Consider the following 25,290-nt stretch of genomic DNA (forward strand, 5'->3'; position numbering starts at 1 on the left):
ATTTTACAGATAAGAACATTGGAGGGTCACACAGCTAAAACAGCTGGAATCCGAAGTGACTCCCAAGTCCTCAGCTCTTCAGAAATCGCTAAAAGAAGTAAGAGAATGGGGAGGGCAGAAGGAGCTGAGCTAGCCATTAAAGCAAAGACAGGCTTCAGATGGTGAAGGAAGAGGAAGGGCCGAATGGATCAATACACTAAATGCTCTAGAAAAGAGTTTGCAGAAGCAATGATTACTTTAGTCTAGCTATCCAGTGGAATTCATATGTGGGCCAGATTTGGGTGGATAATGAATACTGGGCCGAAGACTGTGTACTTTAGGCAATTATCAGCCACAAGAAACTAACCAAGGACAAGTTTAAGTTATTAGTGCTGGAAGAGATGAACTGCGACCCGACCCCAGGGAACTGAGTCCAAGTGGCTAGGGCAGGAGCTCCAGGGTTGTAGCTGGGGGATAGGTTCCGGCCTCCCCCTTTCTCTTCTAGGCTGGGTTCCACTACTTGGATTCCGTCCCGGAATGATCTCCGCCTACGGAGAAACGCTCAGGCAGCCACAGTGGTCCAGTCTCTCTCCTGCCATGGGTTGTCTTGGCGACCGCCTTGGGACCCTAAACACCACAGCCAGGAGATGAAGCCAGGTCTATGCCGATACTGCAGGCGGCCCCTTTTTCAATCCCCCTCGGGCTGAGACTCCTCGGAGGAGGCGGGATGAAGGCGGGGCTAGGGGCGGAGGCTGCGGCCCCTTTACCAGTGTCCCTCATGCCTGGCTCCGAGGGCGGGGGGGGGGGGGAGGTGGTCCGGGAGGTGGGCCCGGGAGACCCGAGTGGCCGTTCCGTAGGGCCTGTTTCTCCTGCCGCTGTTGGGGTTGTCGGCCAGCTGGGAAAGGAAGGGGCTCAGCGAGGGAACTTGGTCCCCCAACCAAGAGCCGGGTTCTCTTCTTTGGGCCATCCCCTGTTCCCTCCCCTCAGCCTGAGACTTGGTTGGTTCCGCTCTGCGACGGGGGCGGGGCAGGGGGCGGGGCTGAATCAGGCCCGGGTGGGCCCCTGGCAACCGTGGCCGGCGGGCCAGTTTCTCCCTCCCCGGGGCCTCCTCATGACCGCCCATAGACAAAAGAGGCTCGTCAGGGGCGCCTTCTCCTCAGGCCTGGTACTCAGTTCCCGGCTTCTCCTCCGTGGCCGCCTGTGACACGCGGCCTTCGGGAGCGCGGTCAAGGCGGAGCCGCCATAGCGCCAGCCCCCGTCTCCGCCCCCGCACCGCCCAGCCGGCAGAAACTCTGGTTGGCTTGTTTTTTAATCATACTTTGGTTGTATCGTTTTGAAAACTCCCAACCTTCTCCCTCCCAGCCCTGTCCCGAGAACTGACTGAAGCTTTGTGTTCTGCGACCAGGCCCGCTAGTCGGCCGCAGCCCTGGCGGCGCGGCAAGTCGTGCGCCAAGGCTCTTGAGCGTCGCGGGGATGAGGAGCAGAAGCAATTCCGGGGTCCGCCTGGACGGGTACGCAAGGCTGGTGCAGCAAACCATTCTCTGTTACCAGGTAAGCAGAGATCACCCGGAGAGAACGCCCTGAACTGCCCTCTGTTGTCACTCATTCTCTTCCTCAGGCCTCTGTCCACTCCTGTGACCTGAGAGCTTGCAATTAAGAGGTTTCCTATTTGAATCCAGTCCTTGCTAGCCAGTGATTTCCTCCCCGTTACCATCCCCATATCTTTATTAGTCAGGGGATCTACCGAATAGCTGCTTTGGCGACTCTTTATAGAATTCTTTGACCATTGTTTAGGATCGAAGACAGAACGAGCCCCCTAGGTGCCCTGGGTACAAAATGCCACTTTATTTATTTATTTATTTATTTACTATTTCTTTTAGACGAGAGGTTGTTTGTATAGGTTGGACAGATCACACTGAAAAGACGGTGAACTCTGGACTGTAGACAAGAGTGAAGAAGCTCTGGCCCTCCCAAGAGTGACCTTGTTAAGAGACCACTTGGGAGGGCCATAGGTCCTGTTCTGGTTGCTACTTTATAGATAAGAAAACTACTGGACCCCAAAGGTCCAGTCCAGTAGAGTGTCAAACCCTAAGCCAGGTCTTTTTTTCCCAAGTTCAAGGGGTCCTGTGAAGCTTGCCCATATTGTCTGATTATGAATAATACCTTTTATGCTTTGTATTACTGGACTAAAATTATGTGTGGGTCCATTTTAATGTAAGACCACTGAACTATTTTTATTCCTAGTGAAGACAGAAGCTATATTGCTTTCCCTCAATCAACAGCAACTATTTTTAGGGCCTTCAGAGTCAAAGAAGGAAGTGGCATTTGGTGGTTAGGGGTGAGGCCTGAAAGTTGGGAGCTATGGTTACTCCCAAGCCACTGACCTTTTTTCTAAGGCTAATTTCTCAGCGTTGGTCCCTCATTCAGCAAATATTTATTGTGTACTAATTATATGCAAGGTACTGTACAAAGTGCTGGGCTTCCAAAAAAGAATAAATGGTTTTGAAGCAGTGACATTTTTGCATGGGGTCTAGAACCCCTATTTGAAACTCTTCAAGCTAGATGTGATTTGCAAGTGAGAAATATTTGGATTTAGAAAGGTAATATGCATATCCTATATATTCTATAATAACTGCAATGGAGTCTGAGCAACACTCCTTAATCACATATTCTATTATTATTTCCACAACAGAATATGAATATTCATACTGAGCGGGATAGGTAAAGACTGAAAAGAATTTTACATTAGTTCAGGTCCTCTCTCGCTGCTAAATGAACTTACTGCGAAGTTAAGAAAATACTGAATTTCCAGAGCTTATTGACTTTTGAGTTTGCATATGAAGGATTAGGTCTTTATTTGGGGAGCTTTATGGAAGGAGGCCTAATCCAGTTTTGTGGGGCAAGAGAGGAATCCTGCAAAAGATGATTTTCAAGTTGAGAGCTCAAAGAATAGGCAGATAAAGTGAAGTTACTCTTTGCCTTTCTTCTTAGAATAACATCTATAAAATATTCAAAAATCCAAGTTGAAAGACCTTTCCCTTCAGTTCTGTGATGGGAGGGGCTATAGGAGAACTGAGAAAGCTAGTTTTAATCCTCAGCTCTGCCTTCAACAATATGTGTAATGTTTAATCATCCTTTCTGAGTTCATGCCCTCATCTGTAAAATGTGAAAAATAACACCTGCTTCCACTGAGTTGTTGTAAAGAAAAAATTAGTGCCTGTACATTGCCGAGCAACTCACAGGCAATCAGTAGATAGTGAGGGATCTTGGCAGTTTTATGGCCTTGATATAGTCCACAAATTAGAAGTCAGTGGTCCTCACATAACCACTCTGACCCATGATGCTCCTTTTTCTGAAGGACTTGACACAGCTGCTATTGCTTTATGTCTCCTATTGGTGCAGTGAGGTCCTAAGTTCAGAGACCTTACCAGTTTTGTTCCTTTGCATCACACAGTGTCCAGGTGCATGAAAGGTACCCTTCAATCCTTGGTAAAATACTTCCTGCAGCTTCTGAACCATCTCAATGACCCAGCTTTTGGTCCAGGCTTATCTTCCCTTAGGAGCAAAAGAACTATCTTCTCACTAAAGCTAATCTGCAGGGTTGGACTTTCCTCCCCAACATTTTAATGATTAAAAAAGGTTGTCTGAGCCTTTAGTTGTATTTATTTTGGGGGAAGTTGGTGAGAGGCCCTCACATTTGCCCTCTTTCCTCTTCCTGGCTGTATTATCAAGCTTTTCTGGCTAACAAGAATACTCTGAACACAGTTCTGCTTGGAGATACCATGAATCTATAGGTACAGAATTGCACACCTTCTCATCTAACCCCACCCTGCCCCAACAACTAGAAAAAAGTTGTAGAACCCTGACCCATTTGTTTTCTCATCATCATCTCCCAGTCATCTCAGCCAGGTCAACAAACTATTGACTCTAAAGAAATAATAATGATCAGCTTGACATATTTATCTTAGAATGATTTCTAACCAGTGAACCCAATATAAATTGATCTCAATTTTAAAGCAAGTCAGAAGCAAATTTCAGAGCTTGTACAAAATGACATTGGAAAACATCTCAAACATCTGCACATATGTACAGAAATGAGAAAATTCAGCATAAAATTCAGAAACCTAGTTCATTCATCTTTTTAATTGGCAAAATATATATAATAGCAATGAAATTTAAAATGAGAAGAATTCAAATAAATAAAGCATGGAGTATAAGACAAAGTAAAGATTAGTTTGGGCTATCTCTCACCATGCAGAAAACTCAAGTGGATCAAGGACCTAGGAATTAGACCAGAGATCCTGCGCCTAATAGAGGAAAAAGTAGGCCCAAATCTTCATCACATCAGATTAGGCCCTGACTTCCTTAACAAGACTCCTAAAGCACAAGAAATAAAATCATGAGTTAATAAATGGGATGGACTCAAAATAAAAGCTTCTTCTCGGCAAAAGAAGCAATCAATGAGGTGAAGAGAGAGCCTACATTATGGGAGCAAATTTTTGCCACACTCACATCAGATAGAGCCTTAATCTCTAGGATATATAGAGAATTCAAAAAACTTACCAAAAAATAAAACAAATAACCCAATCAATAAATGGGCTAAGGAGCTGAACAGACACTTCTCAGAAGAAGATATACATTTGATCAACAAATACATGAAAAAATGTTCAACATATCTAGTAAGAAAAACAAATCAAAATACTCTAAGATTTCATCTCACGCCAGTCAGAATGGCAATTATCAAGAATACAGACAACAATAAATGTTGACAAAGATGTGGGAGAAAGGTATACTCATTCATTGCTGGTGGGACTGCAACCAGTCTGGAAAGCAGTATGGAGATTACTTAGAAAACTTGGAATGGAACCACCATTTAACCCAGCTATCCCACTCCTTGGTCTATACCCAAAGGATTTAAAATCGGCATACTGTAGTAACACGGTCACATCAATGTTTATAGCAGCTCAATTCACAATAGCTAAACTGTGGAAGCAACCTAGATGCCCTTCAATAGATGAATGGATAAAGATTAGTTTGGGATATGGTTCAAAGAGATATAAATACTAAAAAATAATAATATGGAAGAAGAATAAGAAGAGACAGGAGTTAAAACTGAGAATGAAGATATTATTATATATCTTAAGAGATCAAATCTAAGCATTAGCATTAAAATAATATAAGCAGAACATATAACTTTGCAAACAATAGTGAAATAAAGAAAATCTGATTTCTCTCAGAGAAGTAAGGAAAAGGGTGGATGGGAAGGGTGGGAAGTAAGAAAAAGAAGGTGTGATAAAAGTAAAGGTCAGCAGAAGTAGATGCAGGTAAGTCCACAATAAATGTACATGCTTTAATTATCCAAATAATAGAAATTATTTAAAATATTTAGAAAGGCATATGTAATTTGTAAAAGACAAAACTAAAACAGAATACTAAAAGGTTGAAAGTAATCCAGTGAGACAAGTTATACTAGGCCAGTCCTAACCCCCAAAAAGTTGATGTGATCATACTAATAACAAAGTAGAGTTTAAATTTTTTAAAAAATATATTATTAGGGATAAAGAATATTATTACTACATGACAAGAGGATAATTCACCAAGAAAACAGAGCAATTTTAAATCCACAAAATACTAACAACATAGTTTCAAAGTATATAAAACAAAACTTGACCTAGTTATAGGATAAATGACATCCATAAACATTCTGGGAGTTTTAAAATTTTCTGAGCTATTAATAAATCAACCAGAGAAATAATGAGGACATAGAAAATTTGAGCATGATAAGGAATAAACTTGGTAAAGTACACATACATAGAACTGTGCACTCAGCCAATAGAAAGTACTTATGTTTCAACCTTGCAAATTATTTTTTTCAAGAATTGATGACAAATTAGATTATTTTAAGAGTCTCAAAAAATACTGAAGAATCAACTTTGTGCACACTTCATTTTTTAGCCAAGATGTAAGAAAATTAAATAGCAACAACAAATGACTGCTAAAGCCCCCAAATATGTTTGGAAACTTCGCAAGCCCACCTATTAAGTATGTCACAGATTGAAAAATAAATTATAATACAAATTATTAAATAGTTAGAATGACAACAAAATCACTCCAAATAAGAATTTATAGGATACAGTTAAAGTGGGGTTTGAAGTGAAATTTTTTAAAATATTTTTTTAGTTGTTGATGGACCTTTATTTTATTTATTTATATGCAGTGCTGAGAATAAAACCCAGTGCCTCACATATGCTAGGCTAGCTCTACCACTGAGCTACCACCCCAGCCCCTGAAATTTGTATCCCTATATGTATATATTAGAAAAGAAGAAAGATTTAGAAATGAATAAATTCAAGATTGAGAAAAGGATGACAGAGTATGACCAAGAAAATAGAAGAAAGGAAATAATTAGGATAGGTAAAGAAAAAAACAAATTTTTTTCTTTTTCTTTCTTTCTTTTTTTTTTGGTGCTGGGGATTGAGCCCAGGGATACTTAACCACTGAGCCACATACCCAGTCACTTTTTATATTTTATTTAGAGACAAGAGTCTTGCTAAGTTGCTTAGGCCCTCGCTATATTGCTGAAGAAACTGGCTTTAAACTCACAAGCCTCTTGCTTCAGCCTCCTGAGTTACTGGGATTATAGGTGTGTACCACCATGCCTGGCAGGAATTTTTCTTTTTTTAAGGCTGGGGATGTAGCTCAGTTGTCCCAGCAACACACATACACACACACACACACACACATACACACACACACACATGATCAACAAAATCAAAAGCTGGTCTTTTGATAAGACAAATAGGCACATTTCTGGTAGGGTTGATGAGAGGAAAGATGGAGGGGAGAAACAAACAGATAATATTAAGAGTGAAAATGGAAAAAAAAGCACTATGAATAATTTTTGGCAGTAAATTTAAAAACATAAATGGACAGTTTTCTAGAAATAATGTTACCAATGTTAAGATAACGTTAAATCCTGATTAGACCTATAATCATTAAAGAAATGGAATGAGTCAAAAAAAAAAAAATCCTGGTCAAAGATAGTAGGAATTTGGCTTTTATTCTGAGAAGGGGAAGCCCTGAGAGATTTTTGTTTTAATCAAGTCTAAAATAATTTATATACTCTAGGAGTAATCTAGGAGTAAGCTTTGATTCTTTCGTTTTATTTATTTTTTTATTTCAAGACAGGGTCTCACTAGGTTGCTAAAGTTGGCCTCAAACGTGTGAACCTCCTGCCTCAGCCTCCCAAGTTGTTGGGATTACTGGCATGTGCCACTGTGCTGGGCTGATTACTTCTTGTTCCCTCATTCCCCACCTAGAGTGGAGAGCATTTTCTAATGAATGATATATCACCAAAATGTATTGCAGCTCCCCACACTAATGTCTATGTCCATTGCCACCACATCTTGCCTGGATGCCCCCTACCCCTGCCTCCAGCCCTGCTCTCTTCTGCCCAGATCAGTGAGTGGTCATACATCAGGCACCACAGTCTGTCCTGCTTACAACCTTCCCGAGGCTGTTTTCACTCCTACAATAAAATAGAGTTCTCCCTGTGGCCTACACGACTCTGCCACCCCAGCTACAGCCTCACACAGAAGCTACCCATCATTCCACTGTCCTCTCACTCACTATCAGTTATGTTCTGGTAAATGCTTAACAACAGGCTCCACTAACTTGAAAATTGCTTCTGTCAGTAGCAATACCAGGAGGAGAATATGAGAGAAGCCACCCCAATTTCTCATCTTACCCCATAAATCTGGGTAGCACCACCCCATTCAGGCGCCCAAGTTGACAACACAAGAATCTTTTTGGCTCCTTCTTGTTCCTCTCCCATCTGCATCCAATTCATCACCAAGCTCTGTTGATTTTACCTCCTAAGCCTCTTACAAATCGGTCTGCTACTTGTGTTGCTTTCTGCCACTACCACCACCATTGTCTAAGCTAGCAGTCTTGCTGGTCTCTACCCGTGCATTAGTATCCCCACCTGTCTTCTCCCTGTAGCCTCTCAGTTCTGTCCCAGTGTTTCTCCCCACTGTGGCCAAAATGGGCTTCTCCAGGGACCCATTCCAGCATTTTGGGTAGCACTAGGTCCAATAAGGGCAGAAGTGACATTATTAGTTCCAGCTCACATAGGTACATCTGACAGATGGTTGTCTGGTCTCTGTGTGGATGCAAGAAGGGAAGTGGTTTGTGAAAAGCATTTCCTCCTTCCTGGTACAATTGAAAGTCCTGCCTTCTACTACCTTCTATTTCAGCCCTTTCTGGGTGTGGCAAGGAGGAAGGCTTTTGCTATACCTTTTCCAGCATAGCCTTTAAATATTTTAGTGTCAGACAAAAACATTTTAGTAATTCATATGAAGACATGTATGGTATGACTCTACCTTGTGAACAGAGATATGAAAAATTGTATTCTGTATGTGTAATATGAATTATAATTAATTCTGCTGTCATATATAACAAATAAAAAACAATAAAATTAAAAAATTGAGTAATTCAAAGAAAAAGGCCTTGAATCCTTCATTCACCAATAAAGGACTGAAACAATCTATACAGGGGAAAGATCTAGAATTATTTCAAGCTTTGTAGGGATCCAGAAGGTCCATTAGTCAAATTGAACCTCCTTTTACAGTTAAAGAACCCCAGCCGGGAGAGGTCATCCTTCTCATGATCTGACTATTGTGTCATAAGCACTGTGTCTTGCTGGGACCAGGCTGGAGGCATGAAGAGAAATACTTTAAATATACCAGATTGCTGTGAATAGCAAATGAAGTTGCACTGTCTTTGTGTGTTAAAATAGTGAAATTTAAATAGGCTATTTCTTTAAATATTCTACTAAATTAAGTTCTGTTATATTGCTCTTGTCTTATTTATTTAGGTACTAGGGATTAAACTTAGGCATGCTCTACCAATGAGCTACATTCCCACTTCACCTCCCCACCTTTTTAATTTTTTTTTTTTTATCTTGAGACAGAGTTTTGCTAAGTTGACAAGGCTGGCCTTGAATTTGGGATCCTCCTGCCTCAGCCTCCTGAGTTGCTGGAATTACAGGTGTGCGCCACTGCACCCAGCGCGTGCATGCTCGCTCGCTCGCTCACTCTATGTGTGTGTGTGTGTATATATATATGTGTGTATATATATATACACACACATACACACACACATATATATATGTATATACATATATATATATATATATTTTTTATTTATTTAATGTATTTATTTTTAAAGAGATGGGGTCTTGCTGTGTTGCTTAGGTTGCCCTAAATTTCTGGGCTCCAGTGATCCTTCTGCCCGGGAATCCCAAGTAGCTGGAGCTATAGGCACATGCTACTATGCCCAGTTTGTCTTTTATGTTTAGATATGACTCTAGTAATTAATAAAGTAAATGCCACATCTGTCTCAAAAAGGGTAAGGAGAACATAATTAGTGCTCATAAGATTCTTAACCAAGTGAATCATAGACCCATTTAAGTATTTGGTAAAGGTTGAATGTATTGTCCTCTCCCGAGAAAATGCTCAAATGGAAATTTCTGGAGTCTCATGGACCTTTACCCCCCCATCCACCCCACAAAAGCCTATGTATAGATTCCTAGCAGATCTTCTGGAAAGTCTCCATTAGGAGCCCAGATGTGGAGGGATATATGGTGTCTCCATGCTCCAAATTCAAACCCAAACCTGAAGCTTATGGAATAAAAGTCATTCTTCTAATTGACAATATCAAACAGTGTCATCTGCAGTTCTCCTGTTCAGGCGAAAGTTTTTTAATGTGTTCTGTAAGTTTCCATGACACTAGGCTAAATACTGAAGCTTCAATAATCCTCACTCTTAACTACAGGAATTGACGAGAGAGCAGCAAAGAATTAGTCACTTAAGAGCATGGTAAAGTCATTTGATCATAGCTACGGGGCCCAGAGCAGTTCCTGTGGGTTTGGAAAGATATAAGATGAGCATTGGGATCTGGAATGAAGTGTATGCCTGCAATGCTTGGCTCCTGACCCAGTGTCTCTCACTATAGCCATCATGCAGTCATATCACATGATGTAAATGCCTAGGCTCAGGACAGCTTGCACCTTGTGCATTATTTGTAAACCTAAATGCGGAAAATCTAATGAACAGCAAGAGAAAGACATTATTGGAATGTGGAAATTGCACCCCTGTGATCCCCTTAGGGAAAGTATGAGGCTTCTACATATTCGAGCTCCAGTTTTCAGGCCTGGGGATGTAGCTCAGTGATAGAATGCTTGCCTAGCATGTGCAAAGCCTTGAGTTCTATCCTCAGCACCCCCCAATAATAATAATAATAAAAACAGCATTTTTAAGATGATTATCTGAACCACCTGAAGCTTATCTATCAAATTTTATAAAATCTTATCTTCTAATGTAAAAAGAGACGATTATACAATTAGTAATGTTGATTATAGATGCAGTTGTGGTTTTTTCTCCTTTTGCATCTTTTTTATTGTCAAATATATCATATAAATAAAAAGAATAAAATTGTACATGGTTATCTTGTTTTTCATTTAACAGTATACCTTTTAAAGCATTTCATATCAGCATATACCACTCTGCCTCAGTATTTTTGACTGCTATATGATATTACATGAATATACCATCAACTGATCCTGATACTGATGGATTTTTACCTTTTAAAAAATTTTAATCAATGTATATTTATTTCTGTCATATGAAAGGCCACACATACACACAAAAAAAAATCTGAGACAATCTGCATTAAAAAATGCATTTAGAAAAAGACCATTCTATTATATACTACTTCATCAATATATGCAATCATTTTAAATACTGTTATAATTCCTACTTTAACTTAAGTTCAAAATATTACTCTCCCCCACTCCAATTTAATATTTTAAAAAGTGGTTGCTAGAACAAAATTCTAGTACAATAACTAAATTTAAACAGTTTTTGGAGTTTTTGTAATAGGATTTTTCACTTTACCAACATGGGTGGTTGTGGTAAGTAGTCATGCTTTCAACATTTATCCTAGCCTCTTCTGAGTTGTTTCATTTGAATAATTAAACTATACTTTCCTCCCTTGGAATTAAGCAAAGTGGTGACACATTCTTAGTAATTCTTAATCCACAGTGAGCGGGGAACAAGGATTGGGGTTGGTCTGAGGCGTCTGAACTCTGTGCTATGGAACATAGGACATGGAATGGATGGTCTGGGGGCCTAGGGGAGGCTTCATAGAGGAGGGAGCATGAGCATATGTATAGGCCCAGAAGTACAAGAAACACTAAGCTGAATTTTCTGGGGAGCTAAGGAGGGAGTGTTGGGTGATTAAGTTGGGGTGTGAGAGGAAGAGCCAGCGCAGAGCCTCGGAAGAAGTGATTTACATTCTATCTGATAGGCATTAGAGAATACTGAAAACAGTGTTATGGTTTGGATATGAGGTGTTCCCCAAAAGCTCCTGTGTTAATGCTGGAATGTTTATAGAAGTTAAAATTATTGGATTATGAGAACTGTAACCTAATCAATTCATCCTAATTTCAATGGACTGACTAGAGTAACTGTAGACAGATAGGGTGTGGCTGGAAGAGGTGGGTCACTGAGGGCGTGCCCTGGACATCTTCCCTGTGGCCCCTTCCCTCCTCTCTGTTTCCCTATCCTACCATGAGCTGAGCAGTTTTCTTCTGCTGGACCCTTCCCCCATGACATGCTGTCTCACTGTGGGCCCAGAGCAATTGAATCAGCAATCCATGGACTGAGACCTCTGAAACTGAGCTCCAAATAAACTTTTCCTCCTATAGGTTGTTCTTGTTGAGTGTTTTGGTCACAGTGACCAAAAAGCTAATCAAAACAGACAGTAAAGTCTTAAGATTATAGGTCTTTCTGGGGTTGGAGTTGTGGCTTAGAGAGAGCACTTGCCTAGCATGTGTGGGGCGCTGGGTTCGATCCTCAGCACCACATAAATATGACTACCTTTGTGGAGGTTGAATTGGAAGGAATCAGTAGTAGAGTCAGGGAGAGCGGTAAGGAGCTATTTCAGTTTTCTTGTGGGACAGAGTTTGGGAAAGGGAATTTGCAGTCTCTGTGCCATTTCTGGTTGCATAAATGACAATATTCATCTAAGACCCCCAGATACTAAATTACAAACTGTTAAATACTTTGGTGCTACCATCAAGCATTTATATATTTTGCCTTCAAGTTGCCTTGATCTTGCATTGACATTGAGGCAGTTGCATTGCCTTGCATTATTGAGACAATTTTGCCTCAACATTAATAGTATCAAATAAATGTCTTTATGGCATCTAGTTTACCATGTATAAGCATTCATTGTTAGATTCATTGTAGGATTCTTTTAGTTGCAAATGACAAAAACTCACTTCAAATATCCTTTAAGCACAAAAGATAAAGTATTTCTCAAATAACTTGAAAAGTCTAAGAGATTTTTCTAGATTGAGGAATGGCTGGATTTAGGAGTTCGGATGATAAACTATGTCTCTTTACATTGTTTGGCTCTGTTTGACTCTTGAGTAGGCTTTATTTTCTAGCAGGTTCATCCTATGTGGTGGCAGAGATGGCATCTTGGCACATCCAGGTTATAGTCTTCCAGAGTGATGGCCTTTTCAGAAAGCAAGCTTGTCTATAGTGGCTCCAGCACAAACCCTTACTGTAATGCTGTCAGTTGCTCTAGCTTGGATTGTATGCCCATCCCCAAACTGTGCCCAGGTTAGCCAGGCTTGAGTCATATATCCTTCCCTGCAACTGGGTTCAGGACCAGGGCACAGGCAATGATGGGCTTACCCCACAAGAACCACACTGAATCAGAGCAGGGAAAATTACAGGCAATTACCAGGAAATAAGTGAACAGGTGCTGGACAGGTAGAGGTAACAACATTTTCATGAAGGGGTGTGAAATGAAGGGTCTAAGTAGACACATAATCTCCAATCACCTTTGAATTCTCCTTTTAATAGAAAGAGAAATTAAATAATTTGCACATCACATAACCATCAAGTGACAGAACAGAGATTTGAACCTAGAGATGCCTTTCTCACAGCTGGATCCATGCCCTTAACCACTATCCACTATGCCTCCCATGAGATGGACCTCAGGGTCCTTCTGCCCAGAGAATACCAGAGACAGAGCCCACATCACCCACAGCTCTGTCTATTTTTTAGACGGTCCTAATGTCAGGAAGTTCTTATATTGAGTTGAGATCTAAAGAGATCAGTAGCAGGAAAAAAAATCCCTCTTTGGGAGGATCACCTTTCAGCTCCTTGAGGTGGCTAACTGAAGCCTCCCCTAAGCCTTCTGTAAACATCCATCTTCCCATGAGATGTGGCTTTGAGCCTCTTCATCATTCTCCTTTGGGTATGCTTAAATAGTGAATGAACCCAGGGTGCTTTACCACTGAGCCACATCTACAGTCCTTTTTAAAATTTTATTTATTTTGACATAGCATTTAAGTTGCTGAAGCTATCTTTGAACTTCCGATCATTTTGCCTCAGCGTCCGGAGTTGCTGGGCTGACAGATGTGTGCATATATGTAAATGTCCCTTTAAAAACTTGGTGTTTGGCTTTGACAAAATATACCACATTTGCCCTGCCAGGTTGGCAGTTTAGTGGGACTCCCCCCCACCCCGTAGTTCTGAAAACTTTACTTTTTTTTTTTTTTTGGTGTGTGTGTGTGTGTGTGTGTATGTTGCTAGAGATCCAACTCAGGACCTCATACATGCTAGGGAAGCACTCCACCACACTACACCCCATGACCCCTCTACTTCTATTGACACAGCCTTTGCTTTGTGGTATGTGGTATTCACACTGTTGGTGGTAGGTAGATATTAAAACTTTCGGTCAGAGTTGTACAGTTCAATTTTCTTGTACTTAAGTGTTGGAGCAGGCTGCAACTTTTGGGCTGGGGTGGGGGAGGGTTGGAAAAGAGAGAAGAGGCTCTGTGTAAAGACTGGTTAGGGTCCCAGGGGTGGGGGTGCATGTGTAAAGGGAGCTGAGTCAACTCAAGTGTGGGAGTGATGGCTAATAAAATTAGTTCGGCAAACATTTATTAAACATGTGAGCCCAATAAATAAATCCTTGTTGAATTCCTTCTACTTTGTTTCTATCATCCCAGCCCCTATGTGCTCTGCTGTTCCAGTATTGGCTCAGTGGCAACACTGCAGCCCTTACCCATGCCTACCCCCACTTGCATATACCCTCTAAGGAGCAGAGCATGTCACCATTTCAGCATCTCTGCTATCTTCTGTTGTTAAACTCTTGCTTTAACAATCATCTTTGAATTGCCACCAGCCAAGAAAATTGTGTAAGCATTGTTTCTCAAGCTTGTATAATGAAGACTTGAGCTGTTTGTTTTCATTTTACAAGTAGAAAATTATAATGTTGAATGTGTGTTTTTAAAGTATGTGTACACTACCCTAGGGTCATGTACCCTGTCTTCTCTGGTCACCCTCTACTACTGTACCCTCACCCCCACTGAAATTTACTGCCCTAATTCTGCCTCCTTAACTTTCACCTCTGTCCTGTGAGGTTACAGTTCTCTGTTTAATCCATCTCATCTATGAGTTGAGAAATAAACCATTTCCTGTTTGAAGCAGCTCCCTTGTTTTGCCCACTTTTCTAATTTATTTATTTATCTATTTTTATTTTTTGCAGTGCTGGGGATTGAATTTGGAGCCTCACACATGCTAGGAAAGCACTGTACCACTGAGCTACATCCCCAACCCCCACTTTTCTACTTTTCTTTTTTTTTTCTTTTTTTTTTAATTTTTATTGTTGGTTGTTCAAAACATTACATAGTTCTTGATATATCATATTTCACACTTTGATTCAAGTGGGTTATGAACTCCCATTTTTACCCCGTATACAGATTGCAGAATCACATCAGTTACACATCCATTGATTTACATATTGCCATACTAGTGTCTGTTGTATTCTGCTGCCTTTCCTATCCTCTACTATCCCCTCCCCTCCCCTCCCCTCCCCTCTTCTCTCTCTACCCCCTCTACTGTAATTCATTTCTCCCCCTTGTATTATTTTTCCCTTTCCCCTCACTTCCTCTTGTATGTACTTTTGTATAACCTTGAGGGTCTCCTTCCATTTCCATGCAATTTCCATTCTCTCTCCCTTTCCCTCCCACCTCTCATCCCTGTTTAATGTTAATCTTCTTCTCATGCTCTTCGTCCCTACTCTGTTCTTAGTTACTCTCTTTATATCAAAGAAGACATTTGGCATTTGTTTTTTAGGGATTGGGTAGCTTCACTTAGCATAATCTGCTCTAATGCCATCCATTTCCCTGCAAATTCTATGATTTTGTCATTTTTTAAATGCAGAGTAATACTCCATTGTGTATAAATGCCACATTTTTTTAATCCATTCGTCTATTGAAGGGCATCTAGGTTGGTTCCACAGTCTTGCTATTGTGAATTGTGCTGCTATGAACATCAATGTAGCAGTGTCCCTGTAGCATGCTCTTTTTAGGTCTTTAGGGAATAGACCGAGAAGGGGAATAGCTGGGTCAAATGGTGGTTCCATTCCCAGCTTTCCAAGAAATCTCCATAACTTTTCTACTTTTAAAGTAGAAATAAGACTTTACCTTAAATCATTTCCAAGGTTCATGCTGTGCATATCTGATTTTCTTCTTCAGGGTTTCGTGGAGAAAGACTGAACAGAAGAATGTGCATAATAATAAAATAAGCTCTCTTAAATGGCAAATTATTTCTATGAGCTATGAATAATACATGTGTATACCCTTTAAAGTATTTTTGAAAAGGTATTTCATGCTACAAATCAGTAAAAATGTAACCTTTATTATGCATTTTTATCATTTATTTATTCAATACTTAACTAAGCCAGGACTTAGAGTGGTAAACAACAACAACAACAACAAAGGTTTTACCCATAGAAAGCTTATAGCATGGGAATAATGCTTCAGATTGTACCAAAAAGATATGTTCATGGATCAGAAGATTCAATATGGTTGAATATTCCCCAAACTATCTACAAATGTGGGATTTAAATGAGGTTCATTTTCTTGTGTATGTATGTCTAGTTGTCCCAACACTATTTGTTAAAAATACTTTTATTTCTCCTTTGCATTGTCTTCAGAAGTTTGTCAAGGAGCAGTTTGCCATATTTGTGTAAATTTATTTCTGGACTCAATTCTGTTTCAACCATCTATGTATCTATTCCTTTACCTCTTGTTAGATTCATACATTTGGGATTGTTATATGTCTTCATGGAGAACTCCTCTCTTGGTTAGCTGTCTTTCTTCCCCTCTGCTACAAGATGGGCAGTAAAATACAGGCTGATCCAGTAGCCTGGTTCCTAGAGGGACAATAACAGAGAGCAGAATCACAGCTGACCAGATATGTACACAAGGCTTGGATGAGAAATAAATGTTTCTTGTAAAAAGCCACTGAGATTTTAGTGTTATTTGTTACCAAGGCACAGAAGCCAAAACTTGGACCCAATCCATTCTAGGCTTTCAGGCTCTGCTCTTTGTTCTCACAGACAGGAGCCAACATGGGCACTTTCCCCAGATGAGAAACTGAGAAGAGATGGAGAAGGAAAGAGGGGCAAATGAGTCAAAGGACACTTCACACAGCTGCTGGCTCTTATCCTCAGTGAAACACAATCTGTAGGAGGCTCATCTGTCTCAGCTTCTTCTCCTAGAGTTTAAGGCTGTCATTGTCAGGTCAGCCTGCAGCAGGGGTCTGAGACTCAGTGCAGGGCTGTGCTATCTCCACTGAGACTGTATTGTGATACCTGCTCTTTTATTATTCTTAGATATCTTTGTAGTTGCCATTTCTTGAGATCTGCCCCATCCTCCTCCTCCATGACCCCACACCTGGCCCCCTCAGGAGCAGCTCTTGATTAGAAAAGTGGATGTTCTTAACAGGATTTGCCACTGATTTTTTTAGTCATTATTTTTTTAGGCAAAGTACAGAGAGTTTAGTAAAGTAAACAGAAGATTTATGTGAGTGAGCACAAATTAGGGCTAAACTTGAAGGGGAAAGGCAAGAATTGGGTGGGGAGAGGGTGCAGAGTTGCCAGGGATTTTGTTTCAAAAATATCAGTGGGATAAAATATCACCACTTGCCATATTTATGGTAAAGATGAAAGAGGGCACCCAGACTTAGTTTTTCTGGGTAATAAAAATGAGCTTGGATTTGCTTGCAGATTCTCTCCCTAGCCCTGTATCTTTATCTGATTCCTGAAATTATTATAACTATACAAGAAAGAAATAATATAATGAAAGCTGTTCAAATAGGTCAACAATATTAAATATAGCTTGCAGTTATTGGTCACTTACATGTGTCAGATACAGTCCAAAATGCTTGATACACTCTAATTCTTTTAATCTTCACAAACTACCCTATGAGGTGGAAACACTGGTATAATCCTCGTTTTACAGATGGGGATGCTAAAGCCAAAACTGACAAGGTTGCAGTTGTATCATGGTAGAGCTTCGAACAGTCTGATTCCAAAGCTTGTGCTCTTAAACATGATATGTGGAAGGTTGTCATTCTTTGTAGATAGAAATGGTGAAATAGTACCTGATTAAAAAAAAAGAAACTAAAAATTAACTCACAGAACAGAAAATCCAGTGCCTTCCTCCCCAAAAAAGAATAAATAGATGCTTAAATTCACTGGCAGTCAGGGAAACAACAATTTTAAAAATAAAAGCAATTATATATGTCACTTTACACCCATCAGACTGATAAAATTTTAAATATTGACAACTTCCTGACAAGGATCAAGGATATTTATTAAAACTGGAAATTCATATGCATATAGCCTGTGAACCTAGCAATCCTGTTTTTGGGATTCTATTTCACACAAATTAAAGCACTGTTGAATTACAGTAGATGGGGTAGAGAGAGAAGATGGGAGGGGAGGGGAGGGGAGGGGGGATAGTAGAGGATAGGAAAGGCAGCAGAATACAACAGACACTAGTATGGCAATATGTAAAACAGTGGATGTGTAACCGATGTGATTCTGCAATCTGTATACGGGGTAAAAATGGGAGTTCATAACCCACTTGAATCAAATGTGTGAAATATGATATGTCAAGAACTATGTAATGTTTTGAACAACCAACAATAAAAAATTAAAAATAAATAAATAAATAAAAGAAAAAAGCTTATGTTATAATGATACTTATTGCAGTATTTTTGCAGTGGCAAAAAATATTAAAACTCTGAAAAATTAATGAATACCCATCACAATGGTAGATGACTAGATGCATTATCATGTGCATCCACCATGGAATATTATGGAGCTTATAAAGCTTAATGAGTTTGAGTTAAACCAAAGGGCTTAAGGGATCTCATAAGGTTCTGTTGAATGGGAAATGCCAAGTAAGCAGTGATCCTAAGATCCCATTCATTAAAAACAGTGACCCCCCCTCCAAACAAAAACCTTGCACATATAGAAGTTTATACATAAGCATGTGCATGTAAGTATATGATTTAAATATCTGATTTTCACAGCACAGAAAAAAAAGATGGAAAAATATATATAAGGTTGTTACATGGACAGTATTTATGGGATTGCTGATGTGAAGGGAGGAGGACAAGTAAAGAGCAGAAAAAATGGAAAACTCATCTATATGATTATAGTTAGACAGTTCTACAGTGTTATATTTAAAAATAATATTTTAACAGATATAATTAAATAATATTTTTTAAAGATTGGAAAGCAACAGATGGTTAATATGATCATAAGGCTTTCCCTGGACAAATCTCCCACCTTCTTTCTATGGTCTGTATTTGCCAGTGTTCAGCCTTTTGTTTCTCCCTCCATTGACATATCTAATGCAAACCAATGACCCCAGAGCTCTAATGCAATGGACCTGCTTGGGTGATGCAGCACAACCCATCTCCAAGTAGGGGAGGAATGCAAAGACAAAACCTTTGGGTCATCTTTATTGGAAGGGACAGCAGACTGGGAGTAACAGTATCTACCAGTCTGTGGCCATTTCAGGTTTTTTTTTTTTTTTTTTTTTAAGTTGTAGATAGACACAATAACTTTATTTTATTTATTTATTTTTTAATGTGGTGCTGAGGATTGAACCCAGTGCCTTAAACTTTAGGTAAGTGCTCTACACTGAGCCACAACCTCAGCCCACCATTTCAGTTTTTATGAATCACATCAAAATAGAACCATCCACATCTCTTGCAACACAATGCATCATGTTTTATAGATTTCAAGAGAGAAACAAGTCATAAATACTCCTTTTCCTGAGTGCAATAATACCCCTTTTATATGGCTTTTTTGTATGCATAGTTTTGAATGTGGGGGTCCCCTGAAACACCCAGACTGCTTCTCAGTAATTGAATGAGGGAAGATAGACAGTCTAGTGTTAGGTGGGGACAAAATGATCCACTCTAACAGTTACCCAAACTAAAGAATAAAAAAGAAGACTTTCAGTTAATAGGAGGGTAACATTTCATAATCCAAACCACACTTGGCACTATGTGTAACGGTCACTGCTGTGTCATCTGAAGGTTGTTTATCTCAGTAGACTCATGGTTGGTGGAGACACTGGAGGGGAGTTGAGTTCTTTCTGTAGATCTGATTATTTCCTGCCCCAGACTTACCCAATAGGTCTCAGAACAGATAAAGATGTATATGTTATCTATTGTTGGTGAATAGTGATTTTTTAAAAGAATCAGTAATCTACTATTGGAATAAGCCTTGTTCTTTGACTCAGTCATTCCTAGACTTCACTTCTGATTGGCTTTAATATCATTGATTCATAAGTTATTGGCTGGATAACTATGTCAATACATGGAATGCTATTGCCCCTGAGGGTAGTATCAGTTCAGTTTTAGATGTTTTTATAGAAGGCATAGATTCATTAAAGGAGAAATTCAAATATTTAATAAGTAGGACCATATAAAAGAATACCTTTATTAAAAACCTAATAACCTTAGCACTGTCACTTTAAAAGTACTCAACAGTTTTTCATGAGACATCTTGTAAATAATACAGAACCCTTTTGAATAATGGTTGTTTTTTGTTTTGTTCTGTGGGGCTGGGAATAGAACCCAGGGTTTCATGCATGCCAGGTAGGTGCCCTACCACTGAGCTACACCTCAGCCCTATTGAATAATTCTTTTTTAAGCTGGCAGGGTTCTGATTGTTATGATGCATTTTATTAGATACATATTTCTTTGTATATTTTTGGGAAAAGCCATCAGAGACTTTATGTGACTCATTTCCTATCTTATCCATTTTATTTCTGGGCTCAGAGTTTATTAGGACTGGTGCTTAAAAATTAATAACTTTAATGAGATACAATTTATTTACACACTTCACCTATTTCAAAGGCACAATTGAATGATTTTTAGTATATTCACAGAGTTGTCCATCCATCACCACAGTCAATTTTAAAGAATTTTTAACACCTCCCAAAAGAAAAGGAAAAAGCCTATTAGCAGCCACTCATTCCCCCACTCCACCTCCACCATAGCTCTAGGCCATCAATGATCTTTCTGTCTGTATAGATTTGTGTATCCTGGACATTTCATATAAATGCAATCACTCAATATGTAACCTTTCATAACTGGCTTCCTTCACTTAGCATTATGTTTTCAAGGTTCATCTGTGTTACAGTGTATATTAGTAATTCCTTTCTGCTGACAAATACTTCATTGTAGAGACTACGTTTTGTTGATCCATTCATCAGTTGATGGATACTTGTCTTGTTTTCACTTTCTGATGTTTATGAATAATGCTGCTATGAACATTTCCGTGCAGTTTTTTTATATGAAGGTCTGGTTTTTTTAGTGATTCCACTGCCTTTTTAAATAAAAATGACATTACAGCTAAATAAGACTCCCACATATTCCTCCTGCTCAGCACCTTCTCTCTAGGCCCACGAAGTATCTGAATTGCAGACAAGATAGCTGAGATCCAGATAGGAAAGGTGGCTTCCCTGGGCACACAGAGCTAGGAAGTGGATGGGGTCCTGCATCCAGGTCTCTTGCTCCCAGCTTCAGTTCTTTACCAACCAATATGGAAGTGTGAAGGCCAGAGAAAACCTAAAGCCCACAATGCACAGATTTGTAAAGCCTTGCAGGCTTTTTTCTATTTATTCATTCTTCTGTTTTATCACTTACAACAGTGTGGTCTGATCTGAAAATGAAAGAAGAACATAAGAGTTAGAAGGTTCCTTCGACAATTTTTTAGTCTCATCGCCTGGTTATACAGGTGAGGAAACTGAGGCTCAGAAAAGTGATGCAACTTATCACCCAAGATCACACTGTTAATGGTGGAGCAGGAACTGGAACTCTTGTCTCTATTCCTCATCCCTGGTCCTTGTCTGTCCCCTGGGTGAGCATTTGTTGCCCAGGAGCTAGCTGTGCGAAGGAAGTTGCAAAGTTATTTTGTGTCTTTTCTTTAATAGAATCCCGTCACAGGGCTGCTGTCAGCCAGCCATGAGCAGAAGGATGCCTGGGTGCGCGACAACATCTACAGCATCCTGGCTGTGTGGGGACTGGGCATGGCCTACCGCAAGAATGCCGACCGCGATGAGGACAAGGCCAAGGCCTATGAATTGGAACAGGTAATGGTGACTGACAGCCATATCTTGGCTGTTAAGCACATTTTCCTCAAGAAAACCAAGGAGGAATTAGCTTTGTGTGTAGAACTGTTGAGATGCAGGTCTCTCTTCCATTTCTGCTATACAGTGTTTTGGAGAGGCATTTATATGGTCTCAACCTCACATGCATCTTTCTGTTTGAGACATTTTTCCCCTCCATAAAATAATGACATCAAAAATCATACCAAGGGGCTGGGGTTGTGGCTCAGTGGTAGAGTGCTCGCCTAGCATACATGAGGCACTGTGTTCAATCCACATAAAAGTAAAATAAAGATATTGTGTCCATCTGAAAGTTAAAAAAAAAAAAAAAAACCCACACCAAATAGGAAATGAAACATTCAAATTTCTAACTCTGGAGTGTTGATTTGCCTTATGAGCTATATTTCTCTCACACATTTTATCAATTTTTATACATATTTTTATATACAAGACATCATTATAAACTAAACGTGATTATTTTTAAAAAGTACTCTTCAGGGTAGCCACATTGAAAGAATATTTATCCAAACATTATTGCCACTGCTTAAAACATTTTTGAAACTTCACTTAAAAATAACTCTAGTTTGAGTCACTCCAGGAAAGCAGTCTTATTTATTCATGGTCACCCTTAGTTTCACACCAAATTGATATTACACTATTTTTCTGCCTGTTATTCACCATACAGCACAATTAAGTCCTTTGTTGTTGTTGTTGTTGTTGTTGTTTCCCAAAATCAGAAACCAAGATACTCACCAAAGCAAAGATTTGTCATCAGTGAGTTTGGAAGAAAATATTCTGCCCTTAAGGATGGGAGGTATTTTCCAAATATTTTGATAACATTGAGATAGGGAACACTGAAATATAAAAGTATAATTCTTTAAGCATGAGAGCCTTTGGGATTTATCTTTATAAAGATACTTCTGTATGTATGTGTCCTGAGGATTGAACATGCATGCTAAGCACACACTTTACCACTGAGCTATATCCCCAGCCTTACGATTCGCCTTTAATTCATACATTTCTGGATGACCCTCACAGCCAGTGGATCGTCAGGTCTTCCAGCTTAGTGGGTGCTTGTTTATAGCAACCAAAGTGGACATAAGTGGCAGGCAGCATGAGGGAAGCTTTGAGAGCCATGAGGAAACTAAGAAAGAAAGCTTATCCGTGGGAATAAGGCTTGTATTTGGTCAGAAATGCTGAGTGTAGGATGATGAATTCACTCAATTTTGGGGTTAAGGCAAGTTTAAAATTTGGATACAGAAAGCATTGAATTGTCCTCCAAAAAGGATGAGATTTATGTAATCATTCATTTATTAGTAGAATAATTTGACGTGAATGTCTTACAACTCTCCTGTCACCTTTTGAGACAAAACCAAAGTAAAGCAGTATCCAATCTCTCTCTCTCTCTCTCTCTCTCTCTCTCTCTCTCTCTCTCTCTCTGTATGTGTGTGTGTCTCATACTCAAACATACACTCTTTCTCTCTCTCTCTCCTACTTGGGCTGGGTTAGGGTTGACTGGATTTGTTGCTCCTTGATTACCAATAATGAGACACAAAAAGCACACAATTTTTCATAGTTAAATCCTTTTATTATTTGATGAATGTGGTTAATGACATCTCCCTTCATGATAGAAAAAAACAGGATGATACTCAACAGGAACACTATTGCATTTTGGGTTCATTGTGTGTGTGTCTCATGCATTGTGGGACACTTAGGGACTCTTGTCTCTACTCACTAAGTGCCAGCAGCTCGCACCTTTGCCATGATGATTAAAATACCTCCATCCCATATTTCTAGATACTTACTTCCTGGAGATGGCAGTTATAACCTCCAGCTGGGAACCACTGTGCCTCTGCCTAATGGAAAATAAATTTTCTTTAGTTGGCATGGACAGTGGGGAGTCAATTGACAGATGTTTACACTATATACACTGTAGGAAATGTTAATTATAACAATGCTAATTTTACCTCATAATTATGAGATAACATTTTCTGCCTCAATAGAATTCATGATATAAATTCAGATTATATTCTAGAATCCTAGGACTTTAGAGACAGAAATTCATTGACAATGCACTTTTGAGCCCTTTTACTGTGTCTTCCCCTGCAAATCATATATGTTCTGTAAGAGAGTATATACTCATGTCCCTGGGTGGAAATGTCTTTCCTCCAGGCTACTTTGACCTACAAAATATCTTCTGCTCAGCCACTCATGAAGTAGTTGTATAGTGTTCTTAGCAGACCATGTTCATACCAGTCCTTTATTTATTTATTTATTTAAGTACTGGGGATTGAACAGACTGGTCTTTAAATGGGCTGAATTGTGGAGAAGATGGGAGGCAACATAATGGACTGGATAAGAGCTCAAACTCTGGCTTCTGAATGTCTGAGCTCTATTCTTGCTCTACCCCTTGTCAGCTGGAAGACTTGAGCAATATTACTTCAGCTCTATTAGCCTCAGTCCCCTCATCTACAAAATGGGGTAATAATGCTATATAATAACCTCATAAGGCTGGGGCAAAAATTTGAGATAATCTAAGTGTTTTAAACAATGCCTGGATGTAATGTCTAATTGATTAATGTAGTAGTACTGTTATTATTTATAATGATGATAATAGCAATCAGTTGCAATACATCACATTATTAAGAAACATTGGCTACCACTCAAATTTTGTAAGAACTTTACTCAATAGTCCAGTAATGGTGTCACAAATGGTTCTTTTGGTGTAACATCATTATTTGGGGGCAGGCATGGTGGAGTTAATTTATCTTTAATATACAAAAATAAATTACTGTGAAATTTGACATAAAATTCCCAAGCACCAGGTTTATAAAAATTGTGTTTCTAAAATGTCAGTGGGGAGTCACTGAATTGAACAGCCAGAAGACTCCATCTGATCTAACCCTTTTATTTGAGAAAGATCACTTCGTCAGAATTTTTCTTTCTTTGCGATAGAGAAATGGCAGACCACTTGAAATACTCATATATGTATATGCCCTTTCAGGGAAGTTGCCAGGCAGCACTAGCTTACCAGCCACTGGAAGGCCCAGAGGTGGTTTTCTGTGAGCGAGGAAGCCAAGCCTGGTTACTGACACCACTTTTATTTCCGCAGAACGTGGTGAAGCTAATGCGAGGTCTACTCCAGTGCATGATGAGACAGGTAGGTGGAATGTGCAGATGTGTGCTCGAAGAGCATCTGAGTGGGCATTTTGTGTCATTTTAATTGTGACAATTAACTTACTTGGTGTGTTTTGAACTTTTCTTCTCAAGAGGGAGAGAAATTTAAAATATTTTGCCATGGTCTCACAGAACACTGTTTCTGAGAATCTCTTTTGAATAATTACATGTGTAAAAGGAAAACATTTCTTTCAAAAAATTAAGAAAATATATTTTTTTAAAAGCCATTTGTAAGCTGGGCATAGTGATGCATGCTTGTATTCCCAGTTACTCAGGAGGCTGAAGCAGGAGGATCACAAGTTCAAGGTCAACCTCAGCAATTTAGCAATACCCTGTCTCAAAATAAAAAGGTCTAAGGATGTGGCTCAGTGGTACACTGGGTTCAATCCCCAGTGCAGGAGAAAAAAATTTTAAAAAGCTACTACTAGAAAGCTATGTGCTCTATCAAGTTTGTAAAGGGTATGTTTTCATTTGAGATGAAGTGTTTGAGTTTTTAAAACTTACCATTACTATTTTCTGGTAGTTTCAGTGAGGGGTAAATAAAACAATTGGTTGAACATGTACTTTATACA

General features: G+C 39.4%; 1 protein-coding gene across 3 annotated transcripts in view; it reads left to right on the forward strand.

Moving 5' to 3' along the window:
* Positions 1–1,065: 1,065 nt before the first annotated feature.
* Positions 1,066–25,290, forward strand: part of Phka2 (phosphorylase kinase regulatory subunit alpha 2) — a 70,196-nt gene continuing 45,971 nt past the window's right edge. For 2 of the 3 annotated variants that reach the window (XM_046425831.2, XM_046425834.2), the window contains exons 1-3: positions 1,296–1,530; positions 21,368–21,526; positions 24,654–24,701. In XM_046425831.2, the coding sequence (XP_046281787.1) occupies positions 1,453–1,530; positions 21,368–21,526; positions 24,654–24,701 (285 nt within the window). In that variant the 5' untranslated portion in view covers positions 1,296–1,452. Of the gene's footprint in view, positions 1,275–1,295; positions 1,531–21,367; positions 21,527–24,653; positions 24,702–25,290 lie in introns of those variants that run through there. The other variant, XM_046425833.2, reaches the window with a different exon arrangement.

This window comes from Marmota monax, unplaced genomic scaffold (genome assembly GCF_021218885.2).
Source record: "Marmota monax isolate L192 unplaced genomic scaffold, Marmota_monax_Labrador192_F-V1.1 WCK01_AAM20220418_F8-fsc00203, whole genome shotgun sequence".
Classification (NCBI taxonomy): Eukaryota; Metazoa; Chordata; class Mammalia; order Rodentia; family Sciuridae; genus Marmota; species Marmota monax.